The sequence below is a fragment of the Callorhinus ursinus genome, unplaced genomic scaffold (assembly GCF_003265705.2).
Source record: "Callorhinus ursinus isolate GAN/ISIS: 27379988/994484 unplaced genomic scaffold, GSC_fseal_2.0 scaffold38, whole genome shotgun sequence".
Classification (NCBI taxonomy): domain Eukaryota; kingdom Metazoa; phylum Chordata; class Mammalia; order Carnivora; family Otariidae; genus Callorhinus; species Callorhinus ursinus.
The window spans coordinates 8,406,982-8,422,477 of NW_027397100.1; the positions used below are offsets into that span (position 1 = coordinate 8,406,982).

General features: G+C 54.6%; 1 protein-coding gene across 1 annotated transcript in view; it reads left to right on the top strand.

Moving 5' to 3' along the window:
• The window catches only part of TGM2 (transglutaminase 2), a 34,376-nt gene extending 19,208 nt beyond the window's left edge, over nucleotides 1-15,168 (top strand). The window contains exons 7-13 of the mRNA XM_025876525.2: nucleotides 1,306-1,441; nucleotides 2,113-2,216; nucleotides 4,446-4,688; nucleotides 6,270-6,542; nucleotides 11,284-11,444; nucleotides 12,501-12,637; nucleotides 13,330-15,168. Coding sequence (XP_025732310.1) covers nucleotides 1,306-1,441; nucleotides 2,113-2,216; nucleotides 4,446-4,688; nucleotides 6,270-6,542; nucleotides 11,284-11,444; nucleotides 12,501-12,637; nucleotides 13,330-13,480 — 1,205 coding nt within the window. The 3' untranslated portion in view covers nucleotides 13,481-15,168. The remainder of the gene's footprint in view (nucleotides 1-1,305; nucleotides 1,442-2,112; nucleotides 2,217-4,445; nucleotides 4,689-6,269; nucleotides 6,543-11,283; nucleotides 11,445-12,500; nucleotides 12,638-13,329) is intronic.
• Nucleotides 15,169-15,496: the final 328 nt, after the last annotated feature.

Consider the following 15,496-nt stretch of genomic DNA (forward strand, 5'->3'; position numbering starts at 1 on the left):
GGGCTCGATCCCAGGACCCTGGGATCATGACCTGAGCCGAAGGCAGACGCTTAACGACTGAGCCACCCAGGCGCCCCCTTTTCTCACTTTTTAAAAAAGATTTATTTATTTCCTTTATCCCACCCCAAGAGTATGTTACTTTCACAAAACACATAAAAAACTCATTAAAAAATGAGGGAGTGAAAAGGCACCCAAAACGCCACCTGTCAGGAGCACCCCGCCATTCAGGCTCGAATCCCGCCCCGGGCCCCCCTCCCTCCTCAGAAGTCTGTAGGTGTCACCTGCTGTCCAGCTTCTTTGTCCCCCCCCATCACTGTGACCCCTGTCCCTCCCCCGTCACTGTGACCTCTGTAAACTATGCTTTGGCGCGAGCACAGGGCCCTCCCCTTCCACGACGGTGCCCCAGCACGACGGCGGGCCCTGCGTGTGTACCATGACCTTGTGCGGTAGAGGAGGAAACAAGGCCCAGAGAACTGGAGGGACTGGCCCCAGGCCACACAGCCCAAAGCAACTGGCATTGCATGGAAGGCCCCCCGGACCCTTGTTCCTTCTTCTGCCTGCTCCACTGTGTGCTCCTTGCCCTAATCTCTACCATTCCTGCCCTTCTTCCCTTTTCCCCTTCTTCCTCCTCCTCTTTCTGCTTCGTCCACCCCTTCATCCATTTGACAAAATTGTCTGTGCCAGGCCTGTGCTGGGCTCTGGGCACGTAAAGTAAGACAGATCACTCACTGCCCTCAGAGGACAAATTAAAGGATCCCGCACATGCCCGTCCATTGTGAAGGATGATGAATCCCCAATCTTGCTATGACTGCAAATGGTGGAGCAATCAAAACCTGGTGGGTGGCCTTCCAGGCTGAGGGAATAGCATATGCCAATGCCCTGTGGCTGGCAGGAGTGCAGAGTGCTGGAGGAGCAGCGAGTGTGGCTCAGGCAAAGTGTGCAGGAGATGGTCAGGGGCCAAACCATGTAGGGCCAGCGGCCATAGCCAGAGGTCTGGCCTTGACCTCAAGGGCCATGGGGAGCCATCGAAGGTTTAGCAGAGGAGTGTTGATGTCCGACTTGCATTTTGGGGGCTTCTTCTGTTAGCTGTGATGTGAGGAGGCAGAGTAGACATGGAGTGACCAGTGAGGTGGGCACCATCATCCAGGTAAGGGGATGGTGCCCACCCTCACCACCTGGATAATGGGTACAGTGCTGCCTGGGATACAGATGGGCATGTGGATGTGCAGAGCAGGGCAGATGTTTCCAGATCCTCAGCTCATCCCCTAATCCCTCTCCCCATCCTGTCCCCTCCCCCACCCCCAGTGCTGCGGTGCCTTGGCATCCCCACCCGAGTGGTGACCAACTTTAACTCGGCCCATGACCAGAACAGCAACCTGCTCATTGAGTATGTCTACAACAAATCTGGGGAGATCCAGAAGGACAAAAGCGAGATGATCTGGTAAGCTGGGGCCCGGGGTCAGGGGTAGACCCCACTGGGGAGGGTCGCCTGGAAGGGAAACCTAGGAAGACTTCTCAGAGGAGGTCACATTTGAATTGGGGTTAGAAGTTGAACAGTATTTGGACAAGGGGGAACAGGGCCTGGGGAGGGCTCTCCAGTTAGGGGCCCCAGCATGAGCAAAGGAGGGAAAGTCAACACACAAAGTCAACAATGCATGAAAAGGTGTCAGGGGAATGATTTTTCAGGAGTCTGGAATGCCAGGTTAGAGGGTCTGGGCTTGACTCCAAAAGCAACGGGTTGTCACCAAAGGCTTCAAACTGGGAGAGGGACACTGATGACACTGGAGCAGATCAGAAGGGGAGAGATTGCAGGCGGGGGGCCAGGGTGTGGCCCAGGCAGGCCTGAAACGCGGCAGAGCCCCGGAGCTGGAAAAGAAGGGACAGCCAAGAAGCAAGGAGGTCCCATCAGCTGGACTCAAGGAGCCACTGAAAAGGGGAGGGCTGTGGGAGAGGCACTGACAGTGACTCCCCAGGTAGGAGTGAGCACCTGGCTGCGGCCCAGGGGAGGAAGAGCAAGGAGGAGTGTTGGGGACGCTCTGGGCTGAGCCTAGGACAGGCGAGTGTGGACTGCCCGCGGGAGGAGTGTGAGTCCTCACTTCATTTCTCCCACAGGAACTACCACTGCTGGGCCGAGTCATGGATGAGCAGGCCGGACCTGCAGCCTGGCTACGAGGGGTGGCAGGCCCTCGACCCCACACCCCAGGAGAAGAGTGAAGGTGGGTGGGCGTGGTCCCCTTCCCTAGACGGGGAAACTGAGGCTTGGTGAGAACTCCCCCACAGTCCCTCAGCCCGGAGAGGCAGAGCCAGGTTCTAACCCCAGTCTGGCTGACTCCAGAGACCACTGATTGGTCTGCACGAGTGTGGGGGGGGTCTTCACTCGTAGTGTACCATCCGCTTCTTTTATGATTTGAAAAGTAATTCACATGCATTATGGAGAACAGCAAATATGGAAAAGCACAAAGAAAAAAATCAAACAGCATCTTTGTCCTCTCCCCTCAAAAGAAATGTCGTTAACATTCACACACAGCTTCCAGTAATTTCCTATTATATATTTGTTTGTAGGTGTGTGTGTGAGAGACAGAGAGCCAGAGACAGAGAGAGGGAGAAAGAGATAGAAAAAAGAGAAAGAGAAAAAGAGACAGAACACCAAGGCAAATTTGGGTGAAACCAAATGGATCCTTTCTCAGAATGATATTTTTATTTGTATTTATTTTTTTTTATTTAAATTCAATCAGCCAACATATAGTACATCATTAGTTTTTGGCGTAGTGTTCAACGATTCATTAGTTGCGTATAACACCCAGTGCTCATCACATCATGTGCCCTCCTTAATGCCCACCACCCAGTTTCGCCATCCCCCCAAGAGAATAATATTTTTAAATGCATAGAATATATTACCTAGGGTAACAAAGAAAACCAATCGCACTGAAACATGGTTATCAAAATTAAAAAAAATAACTATGATATAATAATATGTGGTCTACAGAACAAGATCTAGTGGTAGAGATAGTAAGTTCCATAAAGTACTGGTACAGATGTGTTTAAGCGGTGTTTCCAGTGATCTATGACAGCTATAAAGTGATACATAAGTGTCTGTGTTCCTTATGAGTGAGAAGTCAGAAGTGCACCTAAGACTATCGTTTGTCTGCTTTCACAATCGAAGGAAGCGTTATCCAAATTCAGTGAAGACAAAGATGTAATTTTTTTCCCCATCCAAGTCCACGGACCCCTGAATTCTATTTGCAGTGCTTTGGGGGTCTTTGGTCCCTGCGTTAAGATCTCCGGCTGCACGTGGCCTTTTGTCTGGGCCCTGTCACTTCTCCATACGTCCTTGGCATTTCTCTATACATAGTTTTCCACGATTTTAATTTAATTTAATTTAATTTAATTTTTTTTTTAAAGATTTTTGTCTGTTTATTTATTTGAGAGAGAGAATGAGATGGAGAGAGCATGAGAGGGAGGAGGGTCAGAGGGAGAAGCAGACTCCCCACCGAGCAGGGAGCCTGACGCGGGACTCGATCCCGGGACTCCAGGATCACGACCCGAGCCGAAGGCAGTCGCTTAACCAACTGAGCCACCCAGGTGCCCCTCCGCGATTTTAATTTTAAATGAATGTTACCGTGTTGCATCAAATGGATATACTGTAGTAAGCTACCCAGCCTCTAGCCCTCCACATTTAACTTTGTGACCAGTTTGAAGCAGTTGTGAACCCCAGTGAGAGAAACATCCAGCTCTCATGTTCATTCAGTCAACGTGCCACTCCCTGAGTACCCTGATGGGCGGGTGTGGCTCTCTGTGCGGGCAGGAAGCAGGACAGACGGACGCACTGCCTTCTACCGCATGGCTCCCTCCCTTCCTCGGGATGCCTGAGGATCCGCTTCTATTTTATATTTCAGACACTTACATAGCATTTAGTATACCCGAATCCTCATTAGGTGCGTACGGATATCCCCACCACACAAAACAGGCTTAGAGAAGTTAAGTCGCTTCCCCAAGGTCACCCAGCTAATAAGAGGCCAGCTGTGATTTGAACCCCAGAAGCTGGACGGGCTCCAGAGTCTCCATTCTCAATTCTTACTCTCTGCTGCCTTCCTTCCCAGCAATGGAGTCCCCAAGTCAAAGGGCTGGATGGGCTTGAGATTCTTTGCAACAGTGTGGTTGAAATGTGGAACGTGTGGGCGCCTGGGTGGCTCAGTTGGTTGGGCGACTGCCTTCGGCTCAGGTCATGATCGTGGGGTCCCGGGATCGAGTCCCGCATCGGGCTCCCTGCTCAGCGGGGAGTCTGCTTCTCCCTCTGACCCTCCCCCGCCATGCTCCTTCCCTCTCATTTTCTCTCTCTCAAATAAATAAATAAAATCTTTTTGAAAAAAAAGAAATGTGGAAGGTGTGAGAGGGTGCCACCCTCCCCTCAGTCCAGGCCCATCTCTCCTCTTACCCCCAACCAGGGACATACTGCTGTGGCCCAGTTCCAGTTCGTGCCATCAAGGAGGGTGACCTGAGCATCAAGTACGACGCTCCTTTTGTCTTTGCTGAGGTCAATGCCGATGTTGTGAACTGGATCCTGCAGGACGATGGGTCCCTGTGCAAGTCCACCAACAACTCCCAGACCGTGGGGATGAAGATCAGCACAAAGAGCGTGGGCCGTGATGAGCGGGAGGATATCACCCACAACTACAAGTACCCGGAGGGTAGGTGCCCGGCTCCCCAGAGTCTTTGCCCGCCCGTTTTACCAGCCAGCGGGCTCGTGTGTGTGTGTGTGTGTGTGCGCGCGTGTACGTGCGCACACGCGTGCATGCGTGTTTTCTTTGGCAGCCTGCATACAATAAGGACCTGTAGGTTACTCTCCATTTTACATCTTTTCTTAGAAAAAAGCACACTGGGAGACAGTAGTAGAGGAGTATTCACTGAAGAAAAGAATTCTGTATTCCACAAAAGGATTCCATGGGGTTTTTAAGCCTTGCTTTTTTGGCTGGTTTGACTTAAATACAACTGAAGGGATGCCAGTTATGTCGGAGACGCAGGCATCTGAACAGAAAGATTAATGATGTCTGTGTTGTTTTGTAACAGTATTTGTCGTAATGGCACCTCCAACCGAAGATGGGCTATCCCACCTCCCCCTTTTTCTTGTAATTGCAATGTGTTTGGACTAGAACAGCTTGAAAGTCCAGAGGGGCGGGTCCTGTAGAAGAGATTCCAGGAACACTGTAGTGTTTATTTGTGCCGTATTTCACACACAGCTGGGGAGGTGAGCGTGAAGATGGATGGGGAAGGAGGAGAGAAATGGGGCAAGAGCAACTTAATAAGGGAGCTGCAATCCAATACCAAGGCAAAGCCGCTCTCCACATCTCGTGTTAAATCCGGAGAGGGAAGAAAGGACACAGCCTATTTTTTTAAATTGTTTTGGAGCACAACCAGCAGCCAATTCAATACAGTAGATGTTTTCTAAGCATCCGGGAGCCCAGGGGGGCTCACTTAGGTGCCTAAGGAGACATCACTCCTGCCTTCATCTGACTCCCGCTGACTTAGCGGCGCTGTCCCACGGTTTGGGGAACAAGCAGCCATACTCCAGCCGGAAGGGAGACAACAGAAGGCAAAGGTGCTTCCCCTGGTCTCTGAAAGGTCTAGAGCTGATGGTTTGATGGGAGACATAGATATGCACCCAGCAACACCAGGGAAGAAATGAAAAGGAGCAGAGGAGAGAGGTCGATGGGACACAGAAGTGGGGAGCTTCACCGGTAGGGCAGGAGGAGGAAAAGATTTCAGGGAGAAGTAATCCCTGGGCGGACACTGGGAGGTGAGAAAGTTTGCATCGTCCTATTGGTGTTTCCCATCCCCCAAGCACTGTTAGAGGCTTTGGGTATGACAGAGATAAGTAAAATACAGTCTTGGGCTTTGAGCGGCTTAAGAGGGTTAAGTACATAAACAGAAAACAACTTGGTTAAGTGAAAAGCATGATAGGCAATAGGCAGAGGTGAAACTCAAGAAGACATGGTGACTCATTTATCCTGGGGCAGGAGTGGTCAGAGAAGGCTTCCTGGAGGAGGGGGTGTCATTTGGGGCTGGGTCTTGAGGGATGTATGGGAGTTTACTTGTGGAAAGTAAATAAAATATTCTTCCGTCCTCCTGGCACAGCAGGGTAGACAAGGGGCTCCTCCAGGGCTGCTCTGAGTCACCCGGACTCTGAAAAGCCAGCTCACCCTGCCCCAGCCTTGCTGTCCTTGGTCCCTATTTCGAGGGCCATAGTGGAGCTTTCTTCCCCATCCTCACAGGGTCCCCGGAGGAGAGAGAAGCCTTCAAAAGGGCCAACCACCTGAACAAGCTGACTGATAAAGTGGAGACGGGGGTGGCCATGCGGATCCGCGTGGGCCAGAGCATGAACATGGGCAGTGACTTTGACGTCTTCGCCTACATCACCAACAACACGGCCAAGAGCCACACCTGCCGTCTCCTGCTGCATGCCCGCACCGTCAGCTACAACGGGGTCCTGGGGCCTGAGTGTGGCACCAAGGACCTGCTCAGTCTTTCCCTGGAGCCCTTGTCCGGTGAGGCCCTGCGTTCCTGGGGCAGTTACTGACCGCCAAGCAATGATGCGCTAGGTAGTGACCTCAGCACTTGGCAGGTGCAGTGGACCTCGCAGATGTTTCTGTGGCACGTCCTCTGGGTCAGGCCCCGCCCACGTCCTTTATAACGAGCAACCCATTTAATTCTTATAACAAAAGTGGGAGGTGGATTCTTTTATTGCCCCATTCTCCCCGTGAGAAGACTGAGCACAGAGAGGTTAAGGAACTTTCCCAAGGCCTCACAGTTAGGAAGGGACAGGCCTGAGACTGGAACCTCTACCCTTAGCAACTATACTGCTTTGGTCCATGTCACCTTCATGGGACCTCAGGTTACTTCCCTGGACGCGGTACTGCCTGCTCTCAGCTCTTTCCTTCCCTCCGGCTCCCCCCACGGCCCCTGTCCCTCGGGAGGTTCTCAGCTTCAGAGAGAAGGGGTTCTAGAACTTTCTGCCATGCGGGAGCTGTTCTGCGTCTGCGCTATCCAGACGCTGGCGGCCAGCGCCATGTGGCCGGTAAGCACTTGAGACGAACTGAGTGCAACTGTGGAACTCGAGTTTTAATTCCACTTCAAGTTAACCAGCCGCCTGTGGCCAGAAGCTGCCCTATTGGGCAGTGTAGCTCTGGGAGCAGGAAGAGGAGAACGGCCCAGCCCCCGGCGAGGAAGTGTTTTCCTCCCGGCCTGAACTTCTCTTCCGCCCTGGCCTCCCTGTGAGGCAGATCCCCTGCCCTGTTCTGGGGCAAAATAATGTCAAGAGCCGACCCAGTCGGCAGCCCCCGGACAGAGCCTCTGTCGCTCAAGGCTCCTGGTCAGAAACCCGCACACAGGCCTCCTGGGTCTCTTTCCCTGCCTGGCTTGGTCACTGCACCCGATTATCTTCCTAAACACAAGCCTGAGGCCCTGGGAGGGGTTGTGGCCACTCAGGTCACTTAGTGAGGCAGCATAGAGCCTGGTGTCCTGCCCCCCAGCCACCTGATCCTGGTTTGTGCTTTGGCAGCCTTCAGGCCTGAGGAGGCAAAGGGGTCTTGGTGGTGGGGTCTTCTGATCGTCCTCTGAGGGGCAGTGTGAACGCTTTTCATCCTGGGGCCTCGGTAAGGAGGGTCCCACTTGCTGGGTCACCTGGGCAAATGGCTGCCTCCCTGAACCTCAGTGTCCCCATGAGGCCCGTGTCAGTCATGACCCTGCAGCGGAGGACTGTCCGGTGGGGCGGGGGGTGGGGGGGGAGGAGGCCGTGCACAGAGTAGGTGCTCCATACCCGGGAGCCGGCATGCTCACATGCGGAGCTGGTGGAGAGGCCCAGGGCGCGGAGAGCTCTGTGTTTATGGAGTCTGTTTGCCCTCGCGTGGCCCCCTACTCTTGCCTGTCAGACGCATGTTTCCTCCCCTTCATTACCTCTGCCTCTGCCCTTGGCCCCCAGTGGTCCGGCGTGAGGGCCACGGCCTTGGAGTTCCTCAGAAGGCCTGTCTGTGTTTCAGGCCTGGAGTCCGTGGTAGCGACAGTGCCACCTCCTGGTTTCTCTATCTCGGGCCCACCACGGGCACTCCTGGGGCCGCATACCCAGAGCAGACTGCCTAGCAGGGTCCCTGAGCAGGGGGAAGCCCTCAGGGGCAAAGCCAGTGGCACCAGGACAGGACCCCAACACTTCGGGCTGCTAGAACATGTGTTCTGAGGTCAGCCAGGCCTGGCTTTGCCTCTGGCCTCCCCCACCCTCTAAATGTACAAACCTGGGTGGGATGAACTTGCTCTCGGAGCCTCGAATCACCCCCATCATTCAATGGGGCAACAGCACACCATGCTGATGGGCCGCTGGAAGGACTGGAGGAGACCGTGCGCTCAGGAAATACCTGGAAAGTATAAAATGGGGCCTGATCATGGGAAGGCAGAGAAGCCCTGAGGGTGTGTCCTGAACACCTACTGTGCCAGATGGCGGTCTCGGTGCTGGGCCCAGTGGCTCCTGAGCCCCTCCCAACCCCGATGGCTTTCGAAGGACCCAGCTGTCACCTCTGCATCCCGGCCCCGGGGGACCTCGGCAGGGGTCCGTCCCTACGGGTATGTTTCGTGGCCAGCATACCCAAGTTCTAGTTCCTAATCATTCTGACGATGGGTTGTGGGCCCCTGGGGATTTGTGTTCTCCGTTCCAGGCCTCAGGTTCCCCACTTGTAGGAAGGCTGTTTGATTTTGAAGAGCCCACCAGCCCCGGGGTGTGACTGTGCACCAACAGGTTCTTCTCATGTTCAGAACCGCTTCAAAGGGAGGAACTGTCTTTCCTGGAATGTGAGGCATTAGGTGAACTCCAGCCCGGGGCCAACGATGCCAGAAGAACTTCCTTCCTGTTGAGTCACGCTTTGCCACCCAGTTACCATCTGGGCCCTTGGAGCATTGTTCCGCCAAGGCTCAGCCAAGCCTGTCGGTGTTTCCCATCATCCCGGGGATGTGTTCACGGCAGAGCGCTCCCTCCTGCCTCGGAGACCCGTGAGGGGCGCAGCCTGCAGGGAGAGGGCGGAGGAGGGCAGAGGTCCTGTGTGTTGCCCTCGGGCTGCAAGGTGGGGCTAGTCTAGGGTGCTCGGTCAGGCCTCCAGTGCCAAGCTCGGCCTCAGATAGATGCTTTCACCACCCCGCCCCCCACCAAGACCCCAGCCTTTGGCTGGCTGGCTTGTTATTCTTTGATGATAAGATCTGGGGAATTTCCAGAATGTGCTGATAGGAAACCGGGCCTAGGACAGAGAGCCATCCCCACCCTTGCCTCCTTGCACTGCTTCTCTCCCTTCCCCTTCCTGCCCCAACCTGTGCTCTCTCTCCTCCCCTCACCCCTCCAGGTGGGTCACTGGGAGTGCGGCCACTGTGCCTCTGCGGCCACGCCCAGAGCACTTTCTAGAACAGGGCTAGCCATCTAAGGAACAACTGAGACTGGCTGTACGTGTTCTCCTCTCTCAGCCAAGGCCACGATGCTTCCATGGACCAAGGTTCTCAAAGGTTCGGCCCCACCCTGGCTTCAGCCTTCTGGAAAAGTCAACAGTTGGGGCCACATCCTCTAAGCTCCTGGAGGGCAGTGTTATCCCTTCCCGTGTAGCTGGCCGGTTTCCACTCGGTTCCACCAGGCCCTGACCAGGGGATTTTTACTCCTTTCTGTCTTTTTTGGCAGAAGGTTGGGTTTTCTTCCCACACGTCGTCTGCGCAGAGGTTGGGGCAGATCCATCCCGGGAACGAACAGCTGGGGCGTGGGGCAGGCCGGGGCTTAGACCTTGACCTGCAGCGAGAAGGTGGCTGTCCGTCAGGCCCCCACCATCTTTTTTTTTTTTTTTTTAAGATTTTATTTATTTATTTGACAGAGAAAGACACAGCGAGAGCAGGAACACAAGCAGGGGGAGCGGGAGAGGGAGAAGCAGGCTTCCCGCGGAGCAGGGAGCCCGGTGCGGGGCTCGATCCCAGGACCCTGGGATCATGACCTGAGCCGAAGGCAGACGCTTAACGACTGAGCCACCCCGGCGCCCAGGCCCCCACCGTCTTTCAGACGGACGCCGTGAGGAGAATCTCAGTGGCGCTTGCAGGCTCAGCACCCCTACCCCTCGCCGACCGCCCGCCTCAGCGCAGAGCCCTCGGCAGACAAGAATATCTAGCTGGAACTGAACGAGCATGACTTGGCTTATATTTATTTTTGCCAGTTACCTTCTATTTATAGTAAATGAGACTGGTTTGCCGCAAATAAGGAAAAGCGTCCACAGGCAAAAAAGGTTAAAAAGTATAAGGCGAGTGGACTGAGAGCAAAACAATGAGCAAATAATGAGGTTATCCTCAGATGTGTGCAAATTCCGGCGAGTGGCTGGAGCCTGGTAGAGGAGTGAGGGGACAGATGGCAGGAAAAGAGGCAGCCATGTCTCCCATCATGGCCCGGGGTTGGCTGGGCTCCACTGAGCCCCAAGACCAGCCCTCCAGCGCTCCCATGTGAGGGGAGGTCCACGGAGCCTTCCAGAAGGGGTTTGCCCAAGGCTCTCTGAGACTGAGTGGACGAGCACTTCGCGGCCAAGCCTGCAGATTCTCAGTCCTGTGCTCTTTGCTCTTCTTTCCTGCCTCCTGCAAGCTGACCCCTAGTGTCCTTGTGCCTCAGTGTTGTCAGAAAAATGGGGCTAGAAACCCCACTTTGCTTCTCCGCGGTGGAAGGGGTTGGCTCTTCTCATCCCCTCCTCACTGTGTGGCTTTTGCTCTGAAGTGTCCTCTGGTCTTAGCTCCTCCCAGCAGGTGCCAGATGTCCCAGGGAACAGAAGAGAAACTGAGAGGAGAGGTCACCTTCCCAGGGTCACACAGCCAGTCAGTGGCCATGCTGCACCAGGTCTCCTGATCTGAGCACTTACTGGTGGAAGTATTTCTTCATCTGTAAAATGGGTACAATCCCACCAGCTTCATGTGGGGGAATTAAGGTCCTGAGAAGTGGAGTGACTTGCCCAGCATCACCAGCTGGCTAAGGGCAAAGAGGCAAGATCAGAACCCAGGCCTGTTGGAGCTCCAACACTTCCCTGACCAGCTGTCCTGCCTCCCCTCCCAGCTCCTTCCTGGGGACCCCCGAGCCAGGGCAGATGGGGGAAAAGGCCTGGGATCTGCCTATTCGTTCACTAGCTATGTGACCTCAAGCACATTCTTTCCCCTCTCTGTGCCTCGTGGAGATGCCGTGGGAGAGATGGGGGCCGTATATCAGCTATCATGAGTGTTCTTCCCTCTCCTTTCCTGCAGAGAAGAGCATTCCACTTCGAATCCTCTATGAGAAGTACTGTGAGTGTCTGACCGAGTCAAACCTCATCAAGGTGTGGGGCCTCCTCATGGAGCCGGATGCCAACAGCTACCTGTTGGCCGAGAGGGACATCTATCTGGAGAATCCAGAAATCAAGATCCGGGTACGGGATGGGCTGGGCAGGGTATGGGGCTGGGGGCGGGGTCCCAGGACAGCTCCCCCCACCCCACATGCACATACCAGCAGCCCTGCCACCTCCAGATCTTTGATGCCCCAGGGTTCTTCAAATCCTAACTTCATCAAAGGAAAGCATCATGAAGCTGAAAGAATTTGGGACTCCTACCTCTAGGAATGAATCCTAGAATCCCAGAGTGGTGGTGGGGTGGTGGAAATTAGGGATCTCAGAATCATGGACCCTTGAAAGCTAAGGTGAGATCCCCAGGCCCTGGGGCCCTAGTGGGGCAGGGAGAGGCAGAGGGTTTAAGGGCACAGACTCTGCAGTCTGACTCCCTGGGTTTGTGCATGGGTGGCCCTGGGCAGGTCACTTTGCCCCTCTCGACCTCGGTTTATTTGTCTGCGAGGTGGAGTTAATACTAGCACCTAGGTGTGTTGTACGAATTAAATGCGCATCCCAGGAAATGCATTATAAGGGCTCATAAGGGCTGACTATTCTTATCACCATCATCGTCGGCATCATAGTGATTCGCCTGGAGGAGCCACAGCCCCAGAATCCCAAATGCTGCAGTTACAAATAAGTGGTAAAGGGCAAGAGGGGGCAGGAGCGAGCATTGCATGCCACACGCTCCGCTAGGAGCTTGCACATATTAGCTCAATTAATCCTCAGGACAGCCCTGCAGCAAGGCATTTCTCTCCTAAGAAGAAACCAAGGCTCAGAGGGGGTAGTTACTTTCCCAAGGTCACACAGTGAGGAAGGGGTAGAGATCAGCCTGGCCCCAAAGCCTGTGATCTTTCCATCCAGGCCCTAGAACAAGGGAGGCACTTTCTACATCCCCCGAGTCACGTGGAGCCTCACTGCAGGTCCGTGAACGTCCGTGTTTTCTAGATGAGGAAACAGGCACAGAGGTGGGGAGCGATTGTGCCAGAGCGGGGCCAAATCGCAGCAAATATAGAGATGGCCCCGCCAGGCCCCTGCCTGCCCTTGAGGGTCTCTAGGCTCCTCTCCCTCAGGCCTGCGCCTGACATCTGTCCCGTCTTCCAGATCCTGGGAGAGCCCAAGCAGAACCGCAAGCTGATGGCTGAGGCGTCCCTGCGGAACCCCCTCCCCACGCCCCTGTTAGGCTGCACCTTCACCATGGAGGGCGCCGGCCTGATGGAGGAGCAGAAGATCATGGACGTGTAAGTGCCGGTCACTCCAGCTGGTGGGCCTGGGAGCACAGGGCAGGTGCTGGTGGAGGGAGGGGCTGCCTGCAGGCACCAAACCCTGGCCAGTAACTCCCTCCTCTCATCTCTCACACACCCACCCACACACCTGCCTTAATACACCATGTGACCCTTCCCCAGCCCCTTAGGCACAGTTCCACCCTCGCATCCTCCCGGAGCACCCGTACCATTCTAGCTGCCTTCTGTGCCCGTGTCCTCCCGAACCTGCACAGTTAACACATTCAGTCACTAAGCACCCGCCTCTAGGGCCTCACGTACACACAAGCATCCACATCTGGAATGTGTGCGAGTGTACACGTGTGGGTGTGTCCTCATAGATACCTATCTACATACACAAAGACAAACATCGATCCTTTTTTTACTTTTTTATTGTATGGTAACTTACATACGGTAAATAACACAAGTCCTGTATGTACAGCTCAGTGCATTTTCACACATGGAGTCCCCTGAGTGTTCCCACTCTTACCCCAAAGCACAGCGTCCACTTCTGTGCACACGCACACACACGCGGGCCCCTCTGCACGTGGGAGAGCAGGTTGCTCAGGCTCTTGGAGAGCGGTGAGTGGGCCCATTTTGTTCTTGTTGCATGAAGTTGAGGCTCTGTGCTAAGTCCCCAGTAGTCACACGTCATCCTGGCCTCTCCACAGCCCGGACCCCGTGGCGGCGGGGGAGGAGGTCAAGGTGAGAGTGGATCTGCTGCCATGCCACGTGGGCCGCCATAAGCTGGTGGTGAACTTCGAGAGTGACAAGCTGAAGGCCGTGAAAGGCTTCAGGAACATCATCATTGGTCCCGCCTAAGGGCCGTGTGCCCAGCCCCGCCTCAGCCAGCTAAGAGCCCCTAACTTGACCCCAATTTTTGTTCCAAGCTAATGCACCAATTGCCCCTTCTTGGGCCCCAGACCTCAGAGCTTGTGGGGGTTCTTTGGAATGGAATGTATTCCTGGCTTATCTTGTGCCTCTGAGCTTGGATCCCCATCTCCCTTTAACTGTGAAGAATGTTCTGTGCTTCCCCATTAGGAGCACTGCCCTTGGCTGACTGGGTCTGGGGTGGGGGAGGAGGGACCCATGCCTCCCTTTACAACCCAGATGCCACTGGAAACCGCTGACCACCCACCATATTGTTTGGCTTACTCCAGAGCCCTTTGGAACCAGCAAAGGGAGACAGTGTGCCCATTGACCAGATCCCAGGCAATACACAGGCCCCAGGAGCCCTTGGGAGAACCAGAGCAGGTGCAGGTGGAGTCCCAGGAAAGGCCAGACCCGAGGTCTCCTCACATCCCAGCAGCCCTGGCCCAACCTTCCCCACCACCACCATTGTGAGGCACCTACGATGTGCCGGGCACTTCCTGTGCTTGCTAGTGCTCACATGGCTACTGACCCATTTAAGTCACCATGGGAAATTGCAGAGTAGGAGCTGCTTTCTTGGTGAAGACACTGGGGCTTGGAGGAGGGAGAGGCAGCTCACTCTGCACCAGCAGGCTATTTGCAAGGCTGGGTAGTAGGAAGGCACTGGAACACAACCCAGGACTTCTGACTCCGAGTCCAGTTCCCCATTCATGGCACCAGCCCTGACCTGAGAATATTAAAGAGGCCATTTGGGACCTGAGCAGAAATGATACAGTTGGGGTAAGGTGGGGAGGAGGTTGGAGGGGTCAGAGCCCTGGGTTTGAGCCCCAAGTCCGATCAGCCACTGCTTTCCTCTCTCTGGGTCTCGGGTTCCTCATTGGGCAATGGAGTATTGACCCAGCTCATGAGCAAGGCCCTCTCAGCTCTGCTCTTCCAATGCTTATAAGACCCAGCCTTGCAAATGACAGCAAGTCCTCCTCCCTGGCTCCACAGAGCCTGAGGCCACAGGCCTAGATGTTTCTGAGTGTGAAACCCTGACCATGACCAAACCTTCCCACCCCCAGCCCTGTCTGGGTCCCCTGCCTGTGCCCAGGCACCTTCCTTCAGACCACAATTTTGGGGAAGAAAGCTCCAGAGGCCCCTGTCCTACCCATGAACCCGCCCACTGCAATGCCTAGACTTCACGAGAGACTTAGCTGCCTGTGTTGGTCACTAACCAACAAAGTTAGCGCCTCAGCCACCCCCTTTCTGCAGGGCTAGGGCCCAGGAACACAGCCCTCGCCCTAAGCTCCGAGAGCCCATGGGCTGTCATCTCTGACTCTATCTCCGCCTCTCTCCATGTGACTGGGCTGGAAGAAGGATGAAGGAGAATGCTCTATCCGGGGTGGGGTCACAGCCTCCAGGGCCCCCAAAATCTCAGAGGGGGACTTGGAGAAAGTCATTCTGATGCACGTAGAACTTTCTGATTTGCACAGGGAAGGATCACAAAATAAGCCCACATGTATATGTTCTTCCAAAGGTTGCAGTGATTCTCTATGGTTCTGTAAACGTTTTTGGATTCCAAGCAGGAAGTAGATGTGCTTTTGAGCCACAAAGCATGAGCACCGAAATAAAGGCGTTTGCTTTGCACGTTCAAACAAGGTCTGGTCTGGCTGGTCCTTTTTCTGCTTTTGAGGAGGGTGGGTAGGTAGGTGAACTCACCCACATTGGGACCAGCCACCTCCTCCTGCCCAAGAGTCTTTCCCCAGCCTCAGCCCCCCACCCTCCGGGTCGAAACTTGACTGGCATTTAAGCTTCTACCCAGTCCAGCTCCATCTCTAGCCTCTTCCTCCAACAAATCATGTTTGGGCCACAGTAAATTTCCTGACTCCCTCAAATGCCCTGGGCACCTGTCAACCTCTTAGCTTTTGCATGGGTAGTTCCCTGAGCATGGAGTGCTCTTCCTCTTCCTTATCCATCTAGCAAACT